At 45.9% G+C, this 19,323-nt stretch overlaps 3 protein-coding genes across 6 annotated transcripts; 1 reads left to right on the top strand and 2 right to left on the bottom strand.

Annotated features, from left to right (window-relative positions):
- Positions 1 to 412: 412 nt before the first annotated feature.
- On the bottom strand, positions 413 to 2,307 carry LOC118772170 (small nuclear ribonucleoprotein F-like). The gene is made up of 4 exons (XM_036520461.1): positions 2,229 to 2,307; positions 1,453 to 1,578; positions 1,060 to 1,124; positions 413 to 820 (listed from the first exon to the last, which is right to left on the bottom strand). The coding sequence occupies exons 1-4, from the start codon at positions 2,229 to 2,231 to the stop codon at positions 754 to 756; spliced, it is 261 nt and encodes an 86-aa protein (XP_036376354.1). The 5' UTR covers positions 2,232 to 2,307; the 3' UTR covers positions 413 to 753.
- A 1,278-nt stretch (positions 2,308 to 3,585) lies between these two features.
- Positions 3,586 to 11,545, top strand: LOC118772213 (ubiquitin carboxyl-terminal hydrolase 44-like). Of its 2 annotated transcripts, none has more exons than XM_036520518.1 (6): positions 3,586 to 3,654; positions 5,315 to 6,900; positions 7,349 to 7,547; positions 7,896 to 8,004; positions 8,338 to 8,549; positions 9,394 to 11,545. In XM_036520518.1, the coding sequence occupies exons 2-6, from the start codon at positions 5,401 to 5,403 to the stop codon at positions 9,516 to 9,518; spliced, it is 2,145 nt and encodes a 714-aa protein (XP_036376411.1). In that variant the 5' UTR covers positions 3,586 to 3,654; positions 5,315 to 5,400; the 3' UTR covers positions 9,519 to 11,545. The 2 variants fall into 2 exon arrangements, with proteins under 2 accessions (XP_036376411.1, XP_036376410.1); XM_036520517.1 differs by having other exon boundaries at positions 3,599 to 3,654; positions 5,294 to 6,900.
- An 828-nt stretch (positions 11,546 to 12,373) lies between these two features.
- On the bottom strand, positions 12,374 to 18,872 carry LOC118771866 (methionine aminopeptidase 2-like). Of its 3 annotated transcripts, none has more exons than XM_036519995.1 (12): positions 18,674 to 18,872; positions 17,738 to 17,845; positions 17,201 to 17,266; positions 16,953 to 17,055; positions 16,135 to 16,296; positions 15,820 to 16,001; positions 15,257 to 15,351; positions 14,898 to 14,994; positions 14,479 to 14,582; positions 13,864 to 13,979; positions 13,073 to 13,347; positions 12,374 to 13,040 (listed from the first exon to the last, which is right to left on the bottom strand). In XM_036519995.1, exons 1-11 carry the CDS (start codon positions 18,834 to 18,836, stop codon positions 13,095 to 13,097), a joined length of 1,449 nt encoding a protein of 482 aa, XP_036375888.1. In that variant the 5' UTR covers positions 18,837 to 18,872; the 3' UTR covers positions 12,374 to 13,040; positions 13,073 to 13,094. The 3 variants fall into 3 exon arrangements, with proteins under 3 accessions (XP_036375888.1, XP_036375889.1, XP_036375887.1); XM_036519996.1 differs by having other exon boundaries at positions 12,374 to 13,053; positions 13,096 to 13,347; XM_036519994.1 differs by having other exon boundaries at positions 12,374 to 13,347.
- Positions 18,873 to 19,323: the final 451 nt, after the last annotated feature.

The raw sequence follows: 19,323 nt of genomic DNA, 5'->3' as shown, positions 1-19,323 counted from the left end.
TAAGAAAAAGGACAAAAACCGCCTAACAGGCAAAGATCGGCAGGAAGAGAAGGATGCAGAGTATTTCTCTCCATGACACCAGCTGCTATTATTCTCCAGTGAGATGAGATGGGCGTTGTCTAATTTGGTTTAAACGGATTTACTCATAAAGCCATCTTCATGTTACCTTATAGATGAGGTTTATGTACAAGTCTATTTAAATATACAAATTCTGTGGCTGTTTTTGAATGCTTCATAAACCAACCTTGAGAAGATTTTCTTTCAAATAAATCAAATACCACAAGGACTTTATGAAAGGTGCAATATGCACAATTTTATTGTTTCTGCAACATTATGACCATACAACTCAGCAGTAATGACCATAGTGTAAATTAAAAAAAATATTCAAAGTTAAACAGCTAGGCAGCTCAGAATAGACAACATGAATGCCAAGGACAGCAACCTTTCACTTCAGTGTACTCCAGTTTCCACAGACACAGAAAATCTGCAGAACATATCTATGCAAAAAACAAATCTCTTCACACTAACTAGGCACTCATACCATCCCACAATGCATTTCAGCAACAGCCTGAGGACTAGGTGTTGAAGGACATTCCACTGTGCCCTGTGGCCTTGAGTATAAATGCGTTTGTTCTGTGCACTTAACGGCAGATGCTTTGTGTTTACACCTTTGGAAACCGTAAGCTGCCCTCCTTTTGTAACAAATACATAAATCCAGAAGGAGTCAAGGGTCACTGAGCCAGGGCAATTCCTTTATTCTCTCATTTCACCGTCTTCTTCCTCCTCTTCTACACCTCTTATATACAAGACATTATTGCATCTGTGAAAAAGCAGCACAAAGAAATTGACAGTAGAAACATTATTAGAAGATCATCAATTACATTTCACACAGCACCTACATACAGCTGAGAGTCCCTGTTGCAATACTTAATATGTCAGGTTCATATAGTCTTGGTGGAAGCGAAGAGATAATGCTCTAATGTAAACATTCCATAGTGGTGCAAACGTTGAGAATCTGAGTGTGACAAAATGGCACTTCCAATCAATTCTTTCACTTACCTGACCAGCACTTCTCCTAAATGGCCTGCCATTGCTCCATCCACATACTCTTCAGTGTTCGCCAACTTTAAGAAAAAACAACATGTATGATACTTTGCTTGTGTGCACATAGATGTTAGCCATCAGAGTGCATGCGTGTTTGTGTCCATATTTAACTACTTAAATGCAATGCCCTCAATACCAAACTATCTTCAAAATTCATACCCTTGACAAATTCATGTTCTTGAAAAACTTTAATAAGACAATTTTAACAAAAGCACGGACGCGTTGCAGTGCGTCGCGCTCCGTCACCACCACCTCACAAGCACTTGGGACTGTGCGTGCACATTAATTATGCTTCCATTTTCACCGTCGCTGTAGAATTTCAATCGCACAAGGTAGGCGTGCACCCACCTGCATGTTCATGTAGCCATCCACAGACACCAGGTATCCTTTATACTCCATGCCCCACTTCAGCTTCACCATGACAGGTTTGCCCGTCAGACCATTAAGGAAGGGCTTTGGATTTAGGGGTAAACTCTGGGGGAAAACGTGAATTTAGGATTTGTTAACCCTAGTACAAATCCCGATTAGTATTATTAACAGTGATACTGGTAAATTCACGCCCCACTTATAGGTCATGTTGGCCTCCCCGACCAAAGGTTTTAAGGTACAGTTCCAATGCGCACATCTAGTGTTTCACTAATAATTGTGGGAAAAACTTGTAGTTATAAAACTTCTAAGAAGAATTGATAGTTAGCTAGTGTTATCCTTCAGTTAGATATTATTAGCCAGACAGATAATTATATTCGAATCCATGAGTAACTAGCTGACAGTAGCTAGCTTGAATAGTTGCCTTTTTAAGCGAGCTAACGTTAGCATATTTAGCTAGGAAGCCACCGAACAAATTATGATTATGAACTATGCATACAGTCAATACCGCTTTGCTTGCATTACACAAGATTTTTATTTCACAATCTAACTGAAAATAATTTCCACAAAGTGCAAGATACACACACCACCAAGAGGACGAGCTATCCAGATAGTCATACTAGTCAACCGGCAAACCCAAATGAATTAACTAGTAGATCGCTACCTTACAGCAAAATGACATTAAGGGGCTTCAGCTAAAGATAGGTTCCCATATCCCACGACAAGGCTCATAATTTAATTTCTGGACTAAAACTTACCATTTCCTTGGGTGAGTATTAAGGTACAGTATTTCAAGGGGGTTCCGACGCTTTAAAAACACCGGTACTCACACGCTTCACGAACGACAACAGGAAGCGCTTCGTCTTTGACCCGTAAACTTTCACCCTGGGAGATATGACTCTGTAATTGGTCAAGCAAATGTACGGCTGCTCTCGGTTGGATGGAAGGCAACTGGCGTCAGAAAGTTAATATATTAGTTTCTTGTTGCTGGAAGCCTTTCACAACTTTCTCAGACCGTGGAATTTGGCGGTTGAATGCATGCACAAAACCAAATGATGCAAAACTTTACGGTTTCCACTGATTGATTTTGTGTGCGTGGCTGCAGTGGGGGTTTTATTTTCTATATTTAAATGACTGGTCTCTTGCTATTTGTCTACTTAGGTGTTATAGTTTTTTATGTCAAGGTATCACTTGTTTCATCACAACTATTCATCGTGCTTAGGCTTGTGGTCGTACGCAGCTGAACATCTTGTAAAACCTATTTTACTAAAACAGTTGAATTGAATGTGTTGGTTTTGTGCACGTACCTTCCCACTATTTCCAGTGATACGTTTTTTTATTCTTAATCATTTTCAAAAAACTAACTGAAACTTACTTTGCTTCTTTGTACACTTACTTTGCTATCTCTGGTAGGGGGCAGAGCTCGGAACAAAAGTATGTTGGTTCAATTCCCCCCTGGGGCACTGCTGTTGCGCCCTTGGGCAAAGGCACTTTACCTACAACACGCTCAGTAATTTTAAGATGTATCAATGGATACAACTGTAACCCATGTAAATCATTCTGGATAAGAGTGTTTGTTAAATGACAATAATGTTATCTCAAAATGCCTCTAGACCTATGCTGACGCAATAAGATGTTGCATTTTCATGACATTCCTCAATTAATTTTTCCCCCATATGTCTCCGTGGCTGTCCTTCCCCCTGATCATAGAATACGTCTTCCCGAATATGTATTTATTTATTTATTATTGCTTCTGGTACGACGCACAATGTTCAGCACTTGCAAACTGACAATTTTCATTGCAGAAACTGCGCTACAACAAGACCACTTTGATTGATAGTGAACTAGTGTGTCTCCATGTTTGGTCTGTACAAAATTTCCGAATGGCCACTTTACACCTTACGTTGATCAACAAAAAATACGGCGCTTTCCTGAATGACTTTGTTGTTCCGGGCTTTGGAGTAGGGGGAAAAACAAAACTCAAATATTTCCATGTATTTAAACACTGCAAGCAACCCAACCCAGCCCAGCCATGGGAGAGTAGGCGATTCCGTCACGCAAGTCCCGCAGATCGGTCTTTGACGTCATCCGCGGACGCGAAGGAGCCGAACTCCACGCGACAAAAGTAGACAAGATGGCGACGGCAACAGTACCAGTCGAGTAAAGTGATAGGGTGTGATATAGGTACGTTCACAATTGTATAATTCTTTCTGGGCTTTCAATCACAGTTAGTCGGAGTTTGGTTTGAGAGGAACGTGACCGAGCTGTGGGGGACACCTATCGGCACAAATTCGTGTCAGTTCAGCGTGGTAAAACTGCTAACTATTGGGTTACGGTTCTAGCCCGTACAGATACTAGTATTGGCTAACGTTAGCTAGCTGGGAGGACTAGTTGAACTTGTTGGATCTGCGCAATCAAGGGCTGGCACGCTGTTGAGCAGCAAGTGGCTAGCGAGCTAGCTGTACACAGCAACTTCAGCGGGACGCAGTAAGCAGCTGTTGGGAATAAGCTTAGCTATCATATAACTGGCAAAAGTATGTATCTTAACATCTACATAGAATAGCCTGTGTTTGGCTTGCTTGTTAAAACCAGAAGATCGCACAGAAAACAGTTGCAGATCTGATGGAGTGCTATGCATAGTAAATGTAGCGATTGGTAACTGAGCAGCTACAAGTGGTGTTTAAAGCGTGATCACTGTAACGTTACCAGCTCGTGGAAACGTGGGAATTCAAACTTAACGGACTTGCTGTCCGGCCAACTCGACTGCGTTTTGTCAGTCTGGATCACACAAAACTAGTCCGAGGACCGAGGTGATGAAAGTATTGTTCACGTTTGTGATTGCTGTTAACACGCAGTAACGTTATATCTCGGACTGTCGAGTATGTACCTGTGTTTACTGCTTTCGATTTTCGTTATAGTCATAGCTAGAAAGCTAGCCCCTTATGCGGTTTACGGCTAACGTCACTGATCTTGACGCGTCGAGACTGCCCAGCTATGATTTAAATAGTTTGTTTACTCACTGTCACCGATAGCCTCTCATTAGCAGAGTAATTAAGACCTCTGACGTTAGCAGTAGGCTAGCTATGTTGATCCGTTGGTTTTATGTGATGGGGGGTGGTGAACTGTCTTCATGCTTGATGGAGTGCTTGCTAGTGTTCCGTAAACACGTTAGCAAAAACACTGCGGTGTAATTTTTTATAGAGTGATATCGTGGTAAGACGAACGAGCTAACGTAATTAAAGCGAGATTCAAGCCTTCAGTTTATATATTCCCAAAGTTATAGCTGGTTAGCCAGAGGGGAAAATAGGAGAGCTAAGTACGGGAGTTGTATCTTATGTATTAACTAAGTTAATGGTTGTGTGCCCGAGTGTTACCAAGAATTCAGACTGGCTTCCAAAAGTTGCTTTTATGCAGAAGTTACCTGCATAGCTGGAATTGAGATTTTCCTTGAGGGAAAGTATTTCCATTATATTCCATTATATTGCTATCTTTCAGATGTTCTGTTTTGATAGATGTATCATTTGTGCATTTATTTTTTGATGTTAAAAGGAAAAGAATATATGCATATGAGTGTGTTCATTTGTGCCACCTGGGTGCTGTAAATGTCACTAAAGAGTTCTGTTGAATTCTTAAATTAGTTTTGTCTCCTGTGATTCGTGAAACTGTATCACACTGAATCATAATGGCTCTTTACATTTTTCTGATTAATGTTGTCACTCTAGTTTTAATATGAATCAAGAAAGTGTGAAGACTGTTTTAAAGTGGGGAATTGCTCCAAAATGGTCTCACAACCTGCATATTTACCTGTTGTTTATCTCTTCAGTTCCATCTGTTTTTCCCTCAGATGAAACATGATGTGGGAGGGGCCCGTTCCGCCGCCTGCCACAGTTGCCATGGTGATCTGAAGTGAGAGTGGGCAGCACCCGCACGATGGACAAGTGCAAGCATGTGGGCCGGCTCCGGCTGGCCCAGGACCACTCCATCCTGAACCCGCAGAAGTGGCACTGCGCGGACTGCAACACCACGGAGTCGGTGTGGGCCTGCCTGAGCTGCTCGCACGTGGCCTGCGGCCGCTACATCGAGGAGCACGCGCTGCGCCACTTCCTGGAGCAGCGCCACCCGCTGGCCCTGGAGGTCAACGAGCTGTACGTCTTCTGCTACCTGTGCGACGACTACGTGCTGAACGACAATGCCACCGGCGACCTCAAGCTGCTGCGGGGGACGCTGAGCGCCATCAAGAGCCAGCGGTACGAGTGCACCACCCGCAGCGGCCGCACCCTGCGCTCGGCGGCCGCCGCGGGGGACACCGCCCCCCCACCGGGCGCTGCGCTGGAGCTGCAGCTGCGGGCCGAGGACCGCATGTTCACTGCCCTGTGGCACCGGCGCCGCGCCCTCATCGGCCGTGTCTTCCGCACGTGGCTGGGGCTGACGGCGGGCGGCCGGCGGAGGCTGGAGGAGGAGCGCAGGCGGGAGGAGGAGGAGGAGCGGCGGAGGGAGGCGCGGGAGAGGAGGCTGGAGCTCAAACGGCAGCTGAGGGAGGAGCTGGAGAGCACCCCGCCCAGAAAGAGCCACCGGCTCCGCCGGCAGAGCCAGAGGGCGGTGGAGGCCGCGAGGCCGGCCCGGGCCAGAACGCCCAGGAGGACCTCACAGGCCCCCGTCACGCCCAGGCCCGCACCCAGGAAGAGGGGCGTAGAAAAGACCCCGCCCCCACCCAAGACACGCCTGGCAAAACCCAGAGCCGCCCCACTCAAAGCCCCCGCCCCCGTACACGCCAGGGGGGCGGCGCCCAAGGGCGGCGACTCGCCCATGAAGAGGAGGCCGACGGTGACGCCCGGCGTGACGGGGCTCCGTAACCTTGGCAACACGTGCTACATGAACTCCATCCTGCAGGTGCTGAGCCACCTGCACATCTTCCGCGAGTGCTTCCTGCGGCTGGACCTCAACCAGGCCCTGGAGCTGCTGGCCAGCGCCGTCAACGGCAAGCTGGTGGCGTGTGGCGGCGGGGGTGGAGCCAAACTCCCCCGCCTCCCACCGCCCTCCCCCCAGGCCTCCAAAAAGGGAGCGGGGCTGAGCGGGGGCGGGTCCCGCGCGGGCAGCATGGAGCTGGTCCAGCCCAAGGAGCCCAGCTCCAAGCACATCTCGCTGTGCCACGAGCTGCACACGCTCTTCCAGGTGATGTGGTCGGGCAAGTGGGCGCTGGTGTCGCCCTTCGCCATGCTGCACTCGGTGTGGCAGCTGATCCCGGCCTTCCGCGGCTACGCCCAGCAGGACGCCCAGGAGTTCCTGTGCGAGCTGCTGGACAAGGTGCAGCGCGAGCTGGAGAGCACGGGCACCCAGGCGCCCGCCAGCGCCCCGTCCGCCCAGCGCAGGCTCATCCGCCAGGTGCTCAGCGTGGTCAACACCATCTTCCACGGCCAGCTGCTCAGCCAGGTGGGAAACGGACACGTCCTTTTCATCCAGTGAGAGGAAAAGAATGTTGATTCATGAAGCATTAATGAAATGACTTTATTTCAGACAGTTGGTATAGCCTTTTAACAGGAGATGCCTCATTTTACAGGGGCAAATAACAACTGTGTTCTTGTACGTATTTACGAACTGTACAAAATGCTAACCGTAGGCCTAGCTCATCATTATATTCTCTCCTCACTGGGCAAAGTAAATGAGAATGCTACTTGTACACTTAAAGCTAAAGTAGCGCTTGAACAAATATGTGTCAAGGCAAAAGGAAAGTTTTAAACAAGCAGCGTTCGCAACCCAGATGTGTCACATCTTTGTTGACCGCCTGTTCTGATGTTACAACACCAATTAAATTAGTAAGGGAAAAAACATTGTAGCCGCAATTGTACCTCCCATCCCATCATGCTGTCTCCTCCATTAGGTAACCTGCCTGGCCTGTGACCACAAATCCAACACTATTGAGCCTTTCTGGGACCTCTCCCTGGAGTTCCCCGAGCGATACCACTGCAACGGCAAGGAGACGGCCGCCCACGTCTCCTGCCAGCTGACCGAGATGCTGGCCAAGTTCACCGAGACGGAAGCCCTGGAGGGCAGCATCTACGCCTGCGACCAGTGCAATAGTGAGTCTTTGCGTGCTTCCATTGCAACAGGTAGTCTTTACATGCTCACAGTATATCAGTGAGTCTTTACAGGTTTACAGTGCAAATGTGTGACTGTGAGGTGCCCAAGTCCCTTATACTTGACCTTTAACTCCTGTAGTCTCCCATCTCTTAACATGAAAAATATTGATATTAAGTGAATATTTGCAAAGATCGTTTTCTTTGATCCTGTGGAACCTCAGGTGCCCCCCACCCCCACCCCCCCGGTGGTGAATCTCAGTAGCGTGCCCTGCGTGGCTGTTGTGAATAAGCATGACAATGTGATGAGCGTTTACAGCACTGACTGTCCCCTCCTTCCCACACCTCCAGGCAAGCGGCGCAGGTCGTCCTCCAAGCCCGTCATCCGCACTGAAGCCCAGAAGCAGCTCATGATTCACAAACTGCCTCAGGTCCTCCGCCTGCACCTCAAACGCTTCAGGTAACCTCATCCTCCGCACGTCAAACGCTTCAGGTCATTCGCACCTGGATTCCTCAGATGGTTTGGGTTATGTACACCCCTACACCTTGAAATTGATCTGTACACCTCTACACAACAAAATGCATCAGATTAGTTACAAAAAGATCATTCACATCAGCAGTTAAAACTTACACAAGTTCTCTCACTTAAATGTATTTCTCTCATCATAATGACTTTGTCCCCATTCACTTTGTAGTGGTGTTGAGGGTGTCTGCTGGGACCACAGTGGCTATGAATAAGTTTAGGCTCATCTGACCCTCCGGGTGTATTTGGCGGTCGTATCTTCCCGTGCAGGTGGTCTGGGCGAAACCACCGGGAGAAGATAGGGGTTCACGTCAACTTCGACCAGGTGTTGAACATGGAGCCCTACTGCTACAGGGACCCTGCCTCCACAACCTCCCCGCACGCCGAGCGCTTCCTCTATGAGCTGTCTGCCGTCGTGATGCATCATGGGAAGGGCTTCGGATCCGGGCACTACACTGCCTTCTGCTACAATACAGATGGAGGTGAGACTCGCTGTGCGTTTTGAACCTGAGACCACAATCTATCCTAATACATAAGTACGGTAACATTTACATGATTTATGCAAGCCTCATATACACAATATCTGGAAAGAATCTGTTTCTTGTTTGAAGTTAGGTGTTAGATGCTGTTTGAGTGTCACTGGGTTCCCAGTTTGCTGCTGGTGTTAAACCCTCTTTGGCCCTAAAATGGCTCACCCTTGACCACACCTCACAGCATAAGCCTGGATTTCTAATGTACATCACTCCACAGGGAGAAAAATCAGATCAGGGGGTCATACATGACATCTGTATCATTGTATCCTCATAGTAATCTGTAATCAGCCAGTCTGATCTGAGGTCAGTACTCAGGAATAAAACAGACGGGATTCTGCTCCACTCTGTGTCACTGGCATTAGGCATTACTCTTCATTACAGTGGAGGCAGGCATTACTCTACGTTACTGGAAAAAATATAAATGAAATAATTTCCCACTGTGGATAAAGGCGTTGGTCAAATGTATTACAAACAACAAAAGATTAGGTTGGTCAAAGTGAAGGTTAACTGATATGCACATGGCAAAACGGGACACTGGCTGTCAGTCATTTTGACATCTACCGAGGGGAATGTCATGGCTTTTGCCTGGTGTACATTAACAAGCAATGTGGTGGAATTCTTCTGGCAGTGATGTGAATGGGGTGTCAGTGAGCAAAACTAGCATTGCTATGCTGTGCTCCTGCCACCATTTTTGGTGTGAAAATGGCCAGGTCGTCTTCCCTAGCGCTCTTATATGGAAAATATGGCGTGCACATAGCTTGTCTCATATATCATGTGTCTCTCCCCCTCTCAGAGTTCTGGGTCCACTGCAATGACTCCAAGCTTAACATCTGCACAGTGGAGGATGTGTGTAAGGCCCAAGCCTACATCCTCTTCTACACCCAGCGAGTTTCTCAGGACAAAGGGAAGCCTCTTTAGGGGCCATTACCTCCCCGTCATCTGTCACCAGGGGGCACCGATGGGCTGGACCCCATCGCCCCCGGATCAGCACCAGCAGCTGCAGAGGAGAATGTCTACCCCCCCAGACACCAGCAGCGCCCACGCAGCGTCAGGTAGCCTTGAGTGCCAGCGTGCTAGGGAACGGCCTTCTGGGCCTCACGGGGCTGCCAAACCAAAGTCAGCCCGCAGCAATGCATTCCCGATGGCCGTGATTGTCTCTCTTTATTTCCATATTGGAATCGCACTATACAAGCAATTTCAGGGAAGGCCCATCGGTCGGCCTGAGAGTAGCAGCGGACTTCTAACCTAGGGATGAGAAGGGAATCAAAGCAAGCTTGGTGAATTGCATAGCAGGTAGGAAGTCGTGTGGCAACAGCAAAAGTATAGTATACACCGTGGACTATCATGGGATGTGACTTTTTAAAATTTTTTAAGCAGCTGGAGTGGAAGTCCTGTTAGCCTGAGCGATTAGCGTTAGCGAGCAGACTGCCTTCCAGGCTTCACTGCAGCTCAGGGACCTTTTCTTACTCGATTTTTAAGAGTAGCTTTTTTAAAGTGTTGAGAACTGGATACAAAAATTGCGCTTTTTACCAACCAACTCCTTGTGAATTTCTTGTACATGGTGTTTATAAGGTTTGTTTAAATCTGTAAACTTTTTTGTTATAGTGTACAGGTTTTTTAGAGAAGGAAACAAGGGACAAGTGGATTAGAAATATGCTTTGCTGAATTTCGGACAAATGTCACGGTTCAGATCAGGTTAAGTCTTGTTATGCTCTGTTGTTGATATCACTCCAAATATTAGTACCTGTGTGTGTGTCGATGTAGATATTTGCCTTACGTCTCAATGCCCTTGATAAATGTAACCCTGCAATAGGGAATGGACAGAATGTCTTCATGAGCCAGTCAGGTTTCATTGCAAGTTGAGCCCTTATGTACCGTCATTGACTGATGAATTTGAACCAACCAAAACTCTTTGCTCCTATCAGCAATACACTTTGATTCAGTGTAGTTAAAGTGCTCATGCAGCGGGGTGGATGTTGTCATTAGTGTCACTCGCCTATCCCATTACCACAGGAAAATCTGTGTAAAGGTGAACTCTTCAATTTAGAATGTATTTGCATATACAGGAGTTGGAATATTCCATTAGATTGTCAAGTTAAAACTTATAAATGTTCACCTTTTGATCTCATAGGACTCTGCTGCAGTCAGTTGGGACTGGTTCTGGCAGGGTGAATGTACAGACCTTGACCTTAACAAGTCAGGGAACACCCCCTCTCACCCCAAAACCACTATAGCTGTTTGATTGAAGAACAGGGATCACAGACTCCCTGATGTCCCTCCCACCCATCTCAAACTGGCTCTGTCATCACTGGTATTGGTAAACTGCCACCACTTACATCAGATCTATCACCACATACAAAATCATTGCATCCTGCTTGTTTGATTTAGAGCTCTTAAGTGAAAAGCAAAAAACTTGAGAATACAAGGAAGTTTGTACAAAGTTTCTTTGGACTGCTGTACTTTGGCTGAAGGAACTAGCTGCCATGGTGACGTACCTAAACTGCAAAAAAGCCATCTTTAGAAAATTGTGTTAAAGAAAAATGAGGGTCATGGGCAAGTTCCTAAAGCAAAAAACTTGATGTTTAAGATGCAATTTCTTAGATCATTTTGTAATGAGATTTTTTTCACAGCACATTGTTGACCATACAGAAAGAAATGATAATCACCTACACCAGCATTTGGCCTCTAGGCTGAGAGACAGAAGTATAAACTTTTTTGCTTATTGCCATATTGGGCGTGGATAACTTCTCCAATATACAACAGAATGGATGCAATTTGATCTTCATGATGTTTGAATAAGATTATTCCTTGATGGATTGGAATGGCTAAGTAATAGTTTAATGTTAATTTCATATCTCTACCTTCCTCATGTACTTAGGGGTGTCAAAAGCACAACATTTTTAAAATTCATTATGTTTATACAAAGTTTTTTCTGATGTACATTTATGGAAGTAATACTATGCAAATCGTTACCTCAATTTTTGGAGAAATTTACCTCAATAAAATGAGAATATTTTTTCATTTTTATAAACCAGATTTCTTATGAATTCTTTTTCTGCAGTGTGTGTCAGTAAGAAGTTGTTTTTCTCTTCTTGAACAAAAGACGCTACGTACGATGGAATAACTTCTTACGGTTCTTCACAAAAATGTTCTGCATTTAATTCTGCTGTATTGAAATTATACTTGCTATTTACAGAATGTTGAACACAAAGACTACATTAATTCTTTCACTCAAAACTAGAATTATTTCCACAGTTGTACACAAATAAGCTAATTGTACACAGTTATTTCCACACACCTTTGTAAATTCACCGTAGTGCCTTTACTCTTAATACTTGGTATGGTTTGAATTTATAAACTTAAATATTCTCAGCCCTTTCATAGCTAATGCTTTTTGGAATGTTGTGTGAACCTAGGTAGCTATATGATAACAACCAATACAACACAATATTTAAATGGTTAATGACACCCCAAGGTACTAGCAACATACCTTCCCGAGCTAATATTATTTTAGCTAGTCACATACCATTGGGAATCATGCAGCTAGTAAAGTACTTTGTGTTACCTGTTGGATAATTAGCGGTATAATACTGTAGCAATCGCACCTGTTGGGTCTGTAGCTGGACACTTAGCCTGACCTGGAAGCAAAACATGTCAATATAGGGAAGAAAAGACATGGGTTACCAAGGTTTCCAGCAGACCCCCGGATTACCACTCCTGAAAAGAACACTGGTGCTTTCCACCATTAAAAACTATTTGGAATCAAGCAGGTTTTAAGGTTCATATTTATTTTTTACAAAAAAAAAAAAACATTTCAGGGAATTCCAAATGAACACTACATTGGGCACAGAAGTTAGCGATTCCATAGACCTTTTAGAGGTATCAAGTAAATATAAATACTGTATGAGCAGAGTGCAAGATCTGTTTTTGTCTTTTTGTGAATCTTTTTTTTTTTTGCAAAGTGCCCTCCTGGTTGCATTAAAAGCCAAACTTACAGCCACTGGGGTTTCCTATAGTCTCTCCCCCATACAGTGAAGGGGGATTTTTGCATCATTTTGAGTTTTCTAAATGCAAGAAAGCGTATTAAAAGTGACAAAACTATTTCTGGATCATCACTTTCCGTTCTTTTAAAAAAAAAAAAAAGAGCCACCACTCGGCAGCCGCTGCCAGGGCGGCAGCACCTCGGCTCGTGTGTCTCAATCGCGGCTCTGCGGATGGGTTAAGACGTTTCAGTTACGTTGTGGTAACGTTGCTGTTGCTGCTGCTGCTGTTGCTGTCTGCCAAAGCGAGAGGTGAGAATGAAGCAACTTGCTAAATTCATTTTTTTATACAGTTTTGAGTCTGTGTGTGTGTGTGCGTGAGCTTGTGTTAGTGCTGCTACTGTGCGGGTCTGGACTGGGTGAGCACCTGTACGTGGCCGTGTGTGTGTGTGTGTGTGTGTGTGTGTGTGTGTGTGTGTGTGTGTGTGTGTGAGAGTGTGAGTGTGTGTGTGTGTTAGTAGTCATCCCCTCGGCTCACCACCTCCTTGCAGGTGGGCCGCAGCAGGATGGTGTGCTCGAACTGCGCGGTGTAGGAGCCCTTGGCGTCGCACAGCGGCGGGTAGGGGTCCACGATGCCCAGGTCACACAGGTTCTTCAGCGCCATCAGGTACTTGCTCTCGCCGAGGCGGTCCAGCCAGCGCCGGCAGAAGGCCAGCGTGCCGAAGTTCTCGTTTATCACATTCAGCAGGTGTTTAGCCCTTGGGAGTCTGTCGAAGGGGCACAGGGTGAGTGTCGACTGCACAGCAAGACCGAAGCAAGTACCACTTCATGCTCTGTGAGTCTGTATGCCCTTAAGACCAAATGTCACACAATAGCAGTATCAGGGCATCTAGGTTACAGGCATGTCTGCCATGACTAGCACGTCTCAGATCTTATTTTATATATTTTCTGCATGGGACCTGTTTTGACCCGTTTTGCATCTTTTTTTTTATATTGCACTTAACATTACGTGAGTAATGCTAACGTGCTACTCATGTTAAATAACATTTTTTGTGATATGGTGTGAAGGGCCCTGTGGCCAGTCTTTTGCTGGGAGCTCTACATTATGTAAAATTTAAGTGAATGGTGTAATGATGATGGCCCTATCATAGTCACGTTGGCTGTGCTCACAGGCCAACTGCGCACACAGCATTGGGAACCTCAGGAGTTAAAATGTATGTTTAGCAGCAAGGATGTTTATAGAGAATGTTGCTGAAAGGTCTTTGTCGTTCTGCAGCACCGACCTGATCGGTACGTGTCCCACATCGAAGTTCTTCATGTAATGGGAGCACTCCATGTCATCGTGGACCACGCCTTTTCCTGTGCTGCCGAATGTTTCGATGGCGTACACCTCTCCTTCCTGTACGAAGGGGCCAACACAAAGACTCAGGTACTCCAGTTCATGTGCAGGTTCTTCACCGCACATTTCTACAAGGAGTTCCATTTATTACATTTACTTTTATTGATTTGGCAGATGCTTTTATCCAAAGCGACTTACAAGTGAGGTAGAGTACAACACAAGCAAAAAACCACAAGGAGTCAATGATAGTACAAGCGTTGCATGACCAGGGTTCAACGGTTGGTCAGACAGAGTACAAGCTATAGTTTCATTAACTATGGTTGGTTCCAGTTATGCCATCTAGTTTCAACAGTGCTTTCACGGCATACCCATTTCTGGAGATTCCGACATCTAAATTGCCACAGACACAGTATCACTGATTCAGCCAAAGTGACCAATGACAAAAGGGTACATACAAGCTAGATCTTGCAAAAATAAGACCAAGAAGGCTGAAGTAAAAATCAAGCCCTATGAATGTATGAATGGTGCTGGATCAGGAAGTGAATCCAGTGAATCCTACCTCCATCCTCGTAGCCTCTCCACCTTTCACAATGGGGACAGTCTTTCCGGCATGTATTCTGTACTGCCCGATGGAGTGACCATTCAAATTTCTGATAGGCTTAACTAAAAAGATGGAGACAACAAAACTGCTTTGAAACGTTTACAGAGACAAGAATTTGCTGCTTAATTCTTCTCCAGGTGTCGAATAGAAGCTAAGTACAAGTGTTCCCTTAATTGTCGTTGATAAAGAATACAAAAGAGATCTCACAGAAGCATTCTGCTGAAGTTTAACCTGTTAAAATAAGCTGCTGTTGTACAGGAAACATTAAGCTAACATTAAACTATCTGATATCAATGTTTACCTCAACAATTACATCTTCAAATTAAGCATTAGGGTGAGGATACAGTATTGAATGGAGTCTGCTATCAGCTCATTACCTTGGTATGTTTTTCCGTCTAATTCAACCTCGTATGACTCCATCACTTCCTGTATCGATTCGCCCACGTCGCAGAGGCGGACGTCGATTCCAGCACACTGCCGGGAAAGCAAGCTTGGTTTACAGTTTGCCCAGGGTTTGCTCTGGTTCTTATCTTTGGTTCTCGAGTTACGCATAGTATCTGACACCAAGAATCTGTATTCATACTGCCCGTCGTCTAGCACCAAGTATTAAAGGAAGGCCGTGTGTGAATCCTAAACTACAACCAATCAGTGTCTTTGAAATATTCCACAGGTGTAACAGCGCTTTAAGTGTTCTTTATGAATATGGGAATGAATGACCGAGCAAGTCCTGACAAACCTTGATTCCAGTATTAGTGGCGTCTTTCACAGCTTCTAGCAGCTTGTCGTACTTTGGATTGAAGGTGACAGTAAAGGCACAGTCAATGATTCGACCTGTAAGGAAAACCGCATTACTTTGTTACTTTATAACCAAATCTGAATCCATGATGGTTGTGCTATCTGGCAAAATGACTGGCAGTGATCAGATCTGCTTTTACTGATCTACCCCTGAAGACCGAAATATTAACAAGCTTCAAATTCCGGTCAGAGTTGGTCAGCAAATTCCCTTGTTCCTATGCCATCTGGTTAAATCCAATTAAACATCAAAATCCAATCTTTCGGTGATCACTGTCGGATCTGCAGAGGTTGGCCCAAAGATCCATTTTCGGTTGAGCCCTCGCTCTGACTTGGTTACCTCTACATATAAAATTAATCTTGCAGTCACTTTGTATCGTTCTAAATCCCTTTTGAACTTCAGCGTCCGTTTCATGGTAATTTGTTTTGTTTCTCCAGATGAGATTTTGGGTTCACAGAGGTTCTGTTTGCTGTGTGCTGTGCCCGTGCGTCGGGCCCGGGACCCACCGTTGATGTGGGTGCCGAAGTCGATCTTGCAGACGTCGTCGTATTGCAGCACGGTGGGGTCGCCGGCGTTGGGGGTGTAGTGGGCAGCGCAGTTGTTGAGAGAGCAGCCCGTGGGGAAGGCCAGGCCCGCGTTCAGCCCGTTCTCCTTGATCAGCTTCCTGGAGCAGTCCTCCAGCTTCTCACTGCCCGACACAGCATCAGAGAGAGTTTACCCTTAACGCCGGTCACAGAAAAGCAGAACTGAAACGGCACAGACCCCTATAATGCAAACGGTTGAGTTCTCGGTGGTGGTGACGGTGGTGGAGGTGTTCTCACCAGATCTCGATCATGGTCATGCCGGGTTTGATCCAGCTCATGACGTACTGCCGGACCTGTCGGTGGGCCTCGGCGGCCTGCCGGAAGTCGCTCCACACCTCCTCGTTGGCCTTGTCCAGGACACGCTTCTCCTCACTGGTGGTGCGCCACGCTGCACTGCGCCTGGGGGGTGAGGACAGTCCTTTTATCAACCTACTCCTCGCGTGAAGCAATGTTTCAGCTTATGCCTACAGGAAGGTGCACAAATACACTGTACAGCAAATCTGAATCTTTTAGGAAGACATGGCAACCCTTGTGGAACGGAGTTGGCCCAGATGAGCAGCCGGTACTGAGAGGCACAGGGGAGACCAGGTGGGTAACAGTAGCAGCCTGACACTTTAGGGTACTAAAGGTTAATGATACAATATGGAGTAAGACATCAGTGATGTAAAATGAATATACTGCAATGTCTAACGCATACATATACAGCAATGTATATAGTGCCATCAGTATGTATTGATACCCCTGATTACACAGGAACGAAAAAGGGGTAACCAATGTGTGTATGGGTAATGTTTTGTATGTTATATACTTAAAACTTGATTGCACTGCAGTGAGCCAATTATTATTGCATCTGACATACACATCAGTAGCCCGGACATACACATTTATTATTTTTTTCGTTTCAGACCACCCAGGTGAGCAGCACATTTTATTGCGATTTTTTTTTTACATGACTTTTGAAAGGCTATGGTTTCTTGTGCATCTACACACAAATACATGGACATATTCTCACACACAAAAGAGTGAGTGAGCGATGTGGTCTGTGAAGCACTCACCCGTCCTGTGCTGGGGGGTATTCACACTCCTGGCCCTTTGGGAAAACGCCACTCGGATAGAGATCAATTATTGGAATCGAGGGCGGGTCAGTCTGCACTTTAGCTGCATACAAGACAGGTAGGGAGGGAGAGGGAAAGAGAAGACAGGAAATGTAAATCAGATCCAGCAACAAACATTCAAAATGCATGGTCGTGAAGGAGTTTAATGTGTTTTGGAAACTTCTTCACACTTAAGGAGAAAAACCTACGTCCTTTCGCCTTCCTCTTCTTCTTCTTCTTCTTTTTGCTGGCAGAATTCTCCCCTTCCTCTCCATCTGCAGACAGTGCACCATCCAGTCATTCCAATTACAAACAAGGCCTTGACCTCCTCACAGACATGAGGTGGTAGCTACTAGAAAGAAACTGCGTCTCCAATAGACAAAACCTCAGCCAGAAACAGAGACCACTGCTGAAGGTTCACACTGACGCTACAGCTGACATTCTAAACTGTACGGTGAAGGAGGAGGTGGGCGACTCATGTGGGGACACCTGTGCTATAAACTGTTGAGGGTTCAAATCCTGTGTTGAACACTGCTGCTACTTGACCACAGATTTAGTCTCCTCCTCCTCAAAAATGCTCAACTGCCTATGATTTCCACCAAATGCATGATATTCTCCTGCGTTGGGGGGTGGGGGGGGGGGGGGGGGGGGCTTGCTTACAGTGTTATACAGGAGCAAAGCAAATCTTTGCTCAGGCTCAGCGCGTATAAAAACCTCAGGCAAGTTTCACTTGACAGATGGCTTACCGTCCTCATCCTCCTCCTTCTCTTTGTCCTCCAGGGCCTGCTTCTCCAGCTGTTTGGTCACGTCGCCCACTCCCCCGCCGCTGACATCCCCTTCCGTCTCATTGACTACTGTTCAGACAATGCAGAATGCACACACGCACGCACACCGGTGAGGTCATGTCATAGGACCGGCACCATCCTCTCTGTGACACCTCTCTAGGGAACACAGCTCATGATTCTAACCTAAAGGGCAGTCATGAGATCGTATGTGGCAGTGGAAAGGATTCTGCTCAAGTGCACATGGATCTAAGCCACAGCGTGTTAGAGATCACCTAAAACCAGAAAATATTGTGTGTGTCCACTCCACTCAAACACGTGGAAACAGACCCTCTTCTTATGCATTCACCCTGGGCCGGTTCTACTGAACAAATACTATGCAGCCGGACGGCGCTGATGCACAGAATACTGCCTTCAAAGCTGGGACCTTCAAAAATGCCTTTCTGACTTCAGGCAAGGTTAGTATATTTTATTCTCGTCTGCCCATGTAGTCCTGTATAAGTCCAATCAACCTGTTAAAGTTAAAAGATTAAACTGGTTCCCCCAACGGTTATTTAATCAAGCTAGCCAACTGTCTGACATGCAATTTACTTGTTTCTAATAGATTATATGCCCATTCCTTCACACATGACACAAGACAATCAAGCTAGCTAGCAAGGTCAGCTAGACTAACTAAAGACAAATTAACAAAACCGACAGCTCACGTTAACTACCCATCAGCTTGCGGTTCATCAGCCGTCGCTTGATCGCTACCTTGGATTGTGATGACAGGTGCACTTATTGGAAGTGTAAGCACCGCAAGTGCAAGGCGTGTTCGGCGTGGCCTGGGTCGTGCTGCACAGCGGCTCGCTGCAATCGCACAGTGTTACTATGAGGGCCTGGACTCTCCGACATTCTTACCGGTGGCCGCCGCTTTGTTTTTCTTCTTCTTTCTCTTCTTCTTCTTAGCCGCGTCTTCGGAAGGGTCCGCCTCCTCTTTTTCGTCGAGATCCGCTTCCCCGTTCAAGAGTTTCTCCCTCTCGGGTTTTTCCTCCAGGTCCTGCAGCCGCACCACGTCCGCCATGATCGCAGACCCCAGTGGGAGAGGAAGCGCGGTGGCTGCTGGGAGCCTCCGGTGTCCGATTCTTTAAAACGCTCCGTATCAGCTGAGCGAATGACGCGATTCTGCGAGTGTGTGCAATAAAGTTCATGGTCAAATTCCAAAATGCTGTAACGTTATTGTATTGGGATAGCATTTATGACATCCGCGAGTTAAGGACTACCAGGGCATCCCCCATACATATACAACACCGAACAGATAGGCAAACATTTTGTGATTTCCTATATAAATAACATCATAATCCATATGTCATTCATGGAATTATGGGTCATTATGACCCATTGCATTTGTCTGACCCATTGCAAACATTTACTTCTGGACGATCTAACCTCATTTTACACATTCTACGTTTCATACAGCCACACAACTAATGCCCAAACTTGGACCATTTTCACGTTCCTTATCTTCTTATTCTCCTTAGTTTTTGCAATTGTTGTAGTTGTTTAACATC

This window comes from Megalops cyprinoides, chromosome 25 (assembly GCF_013368585.1).
Source record: "Megalops cyprinoides isolate fMegCyp1 chromosome 25, fMegCyp1.pri, whole genome shotgun sequence".
Lineage (NCBI taxonomy): Eukaryota > Metazoa > Chordata > Actinopteri > Elopiformes > Megalopidae > Megalops > Megalops cyprinoides.
This window is presented reverse-complemented; position numbering and strand designations above follow the sequence as displayed.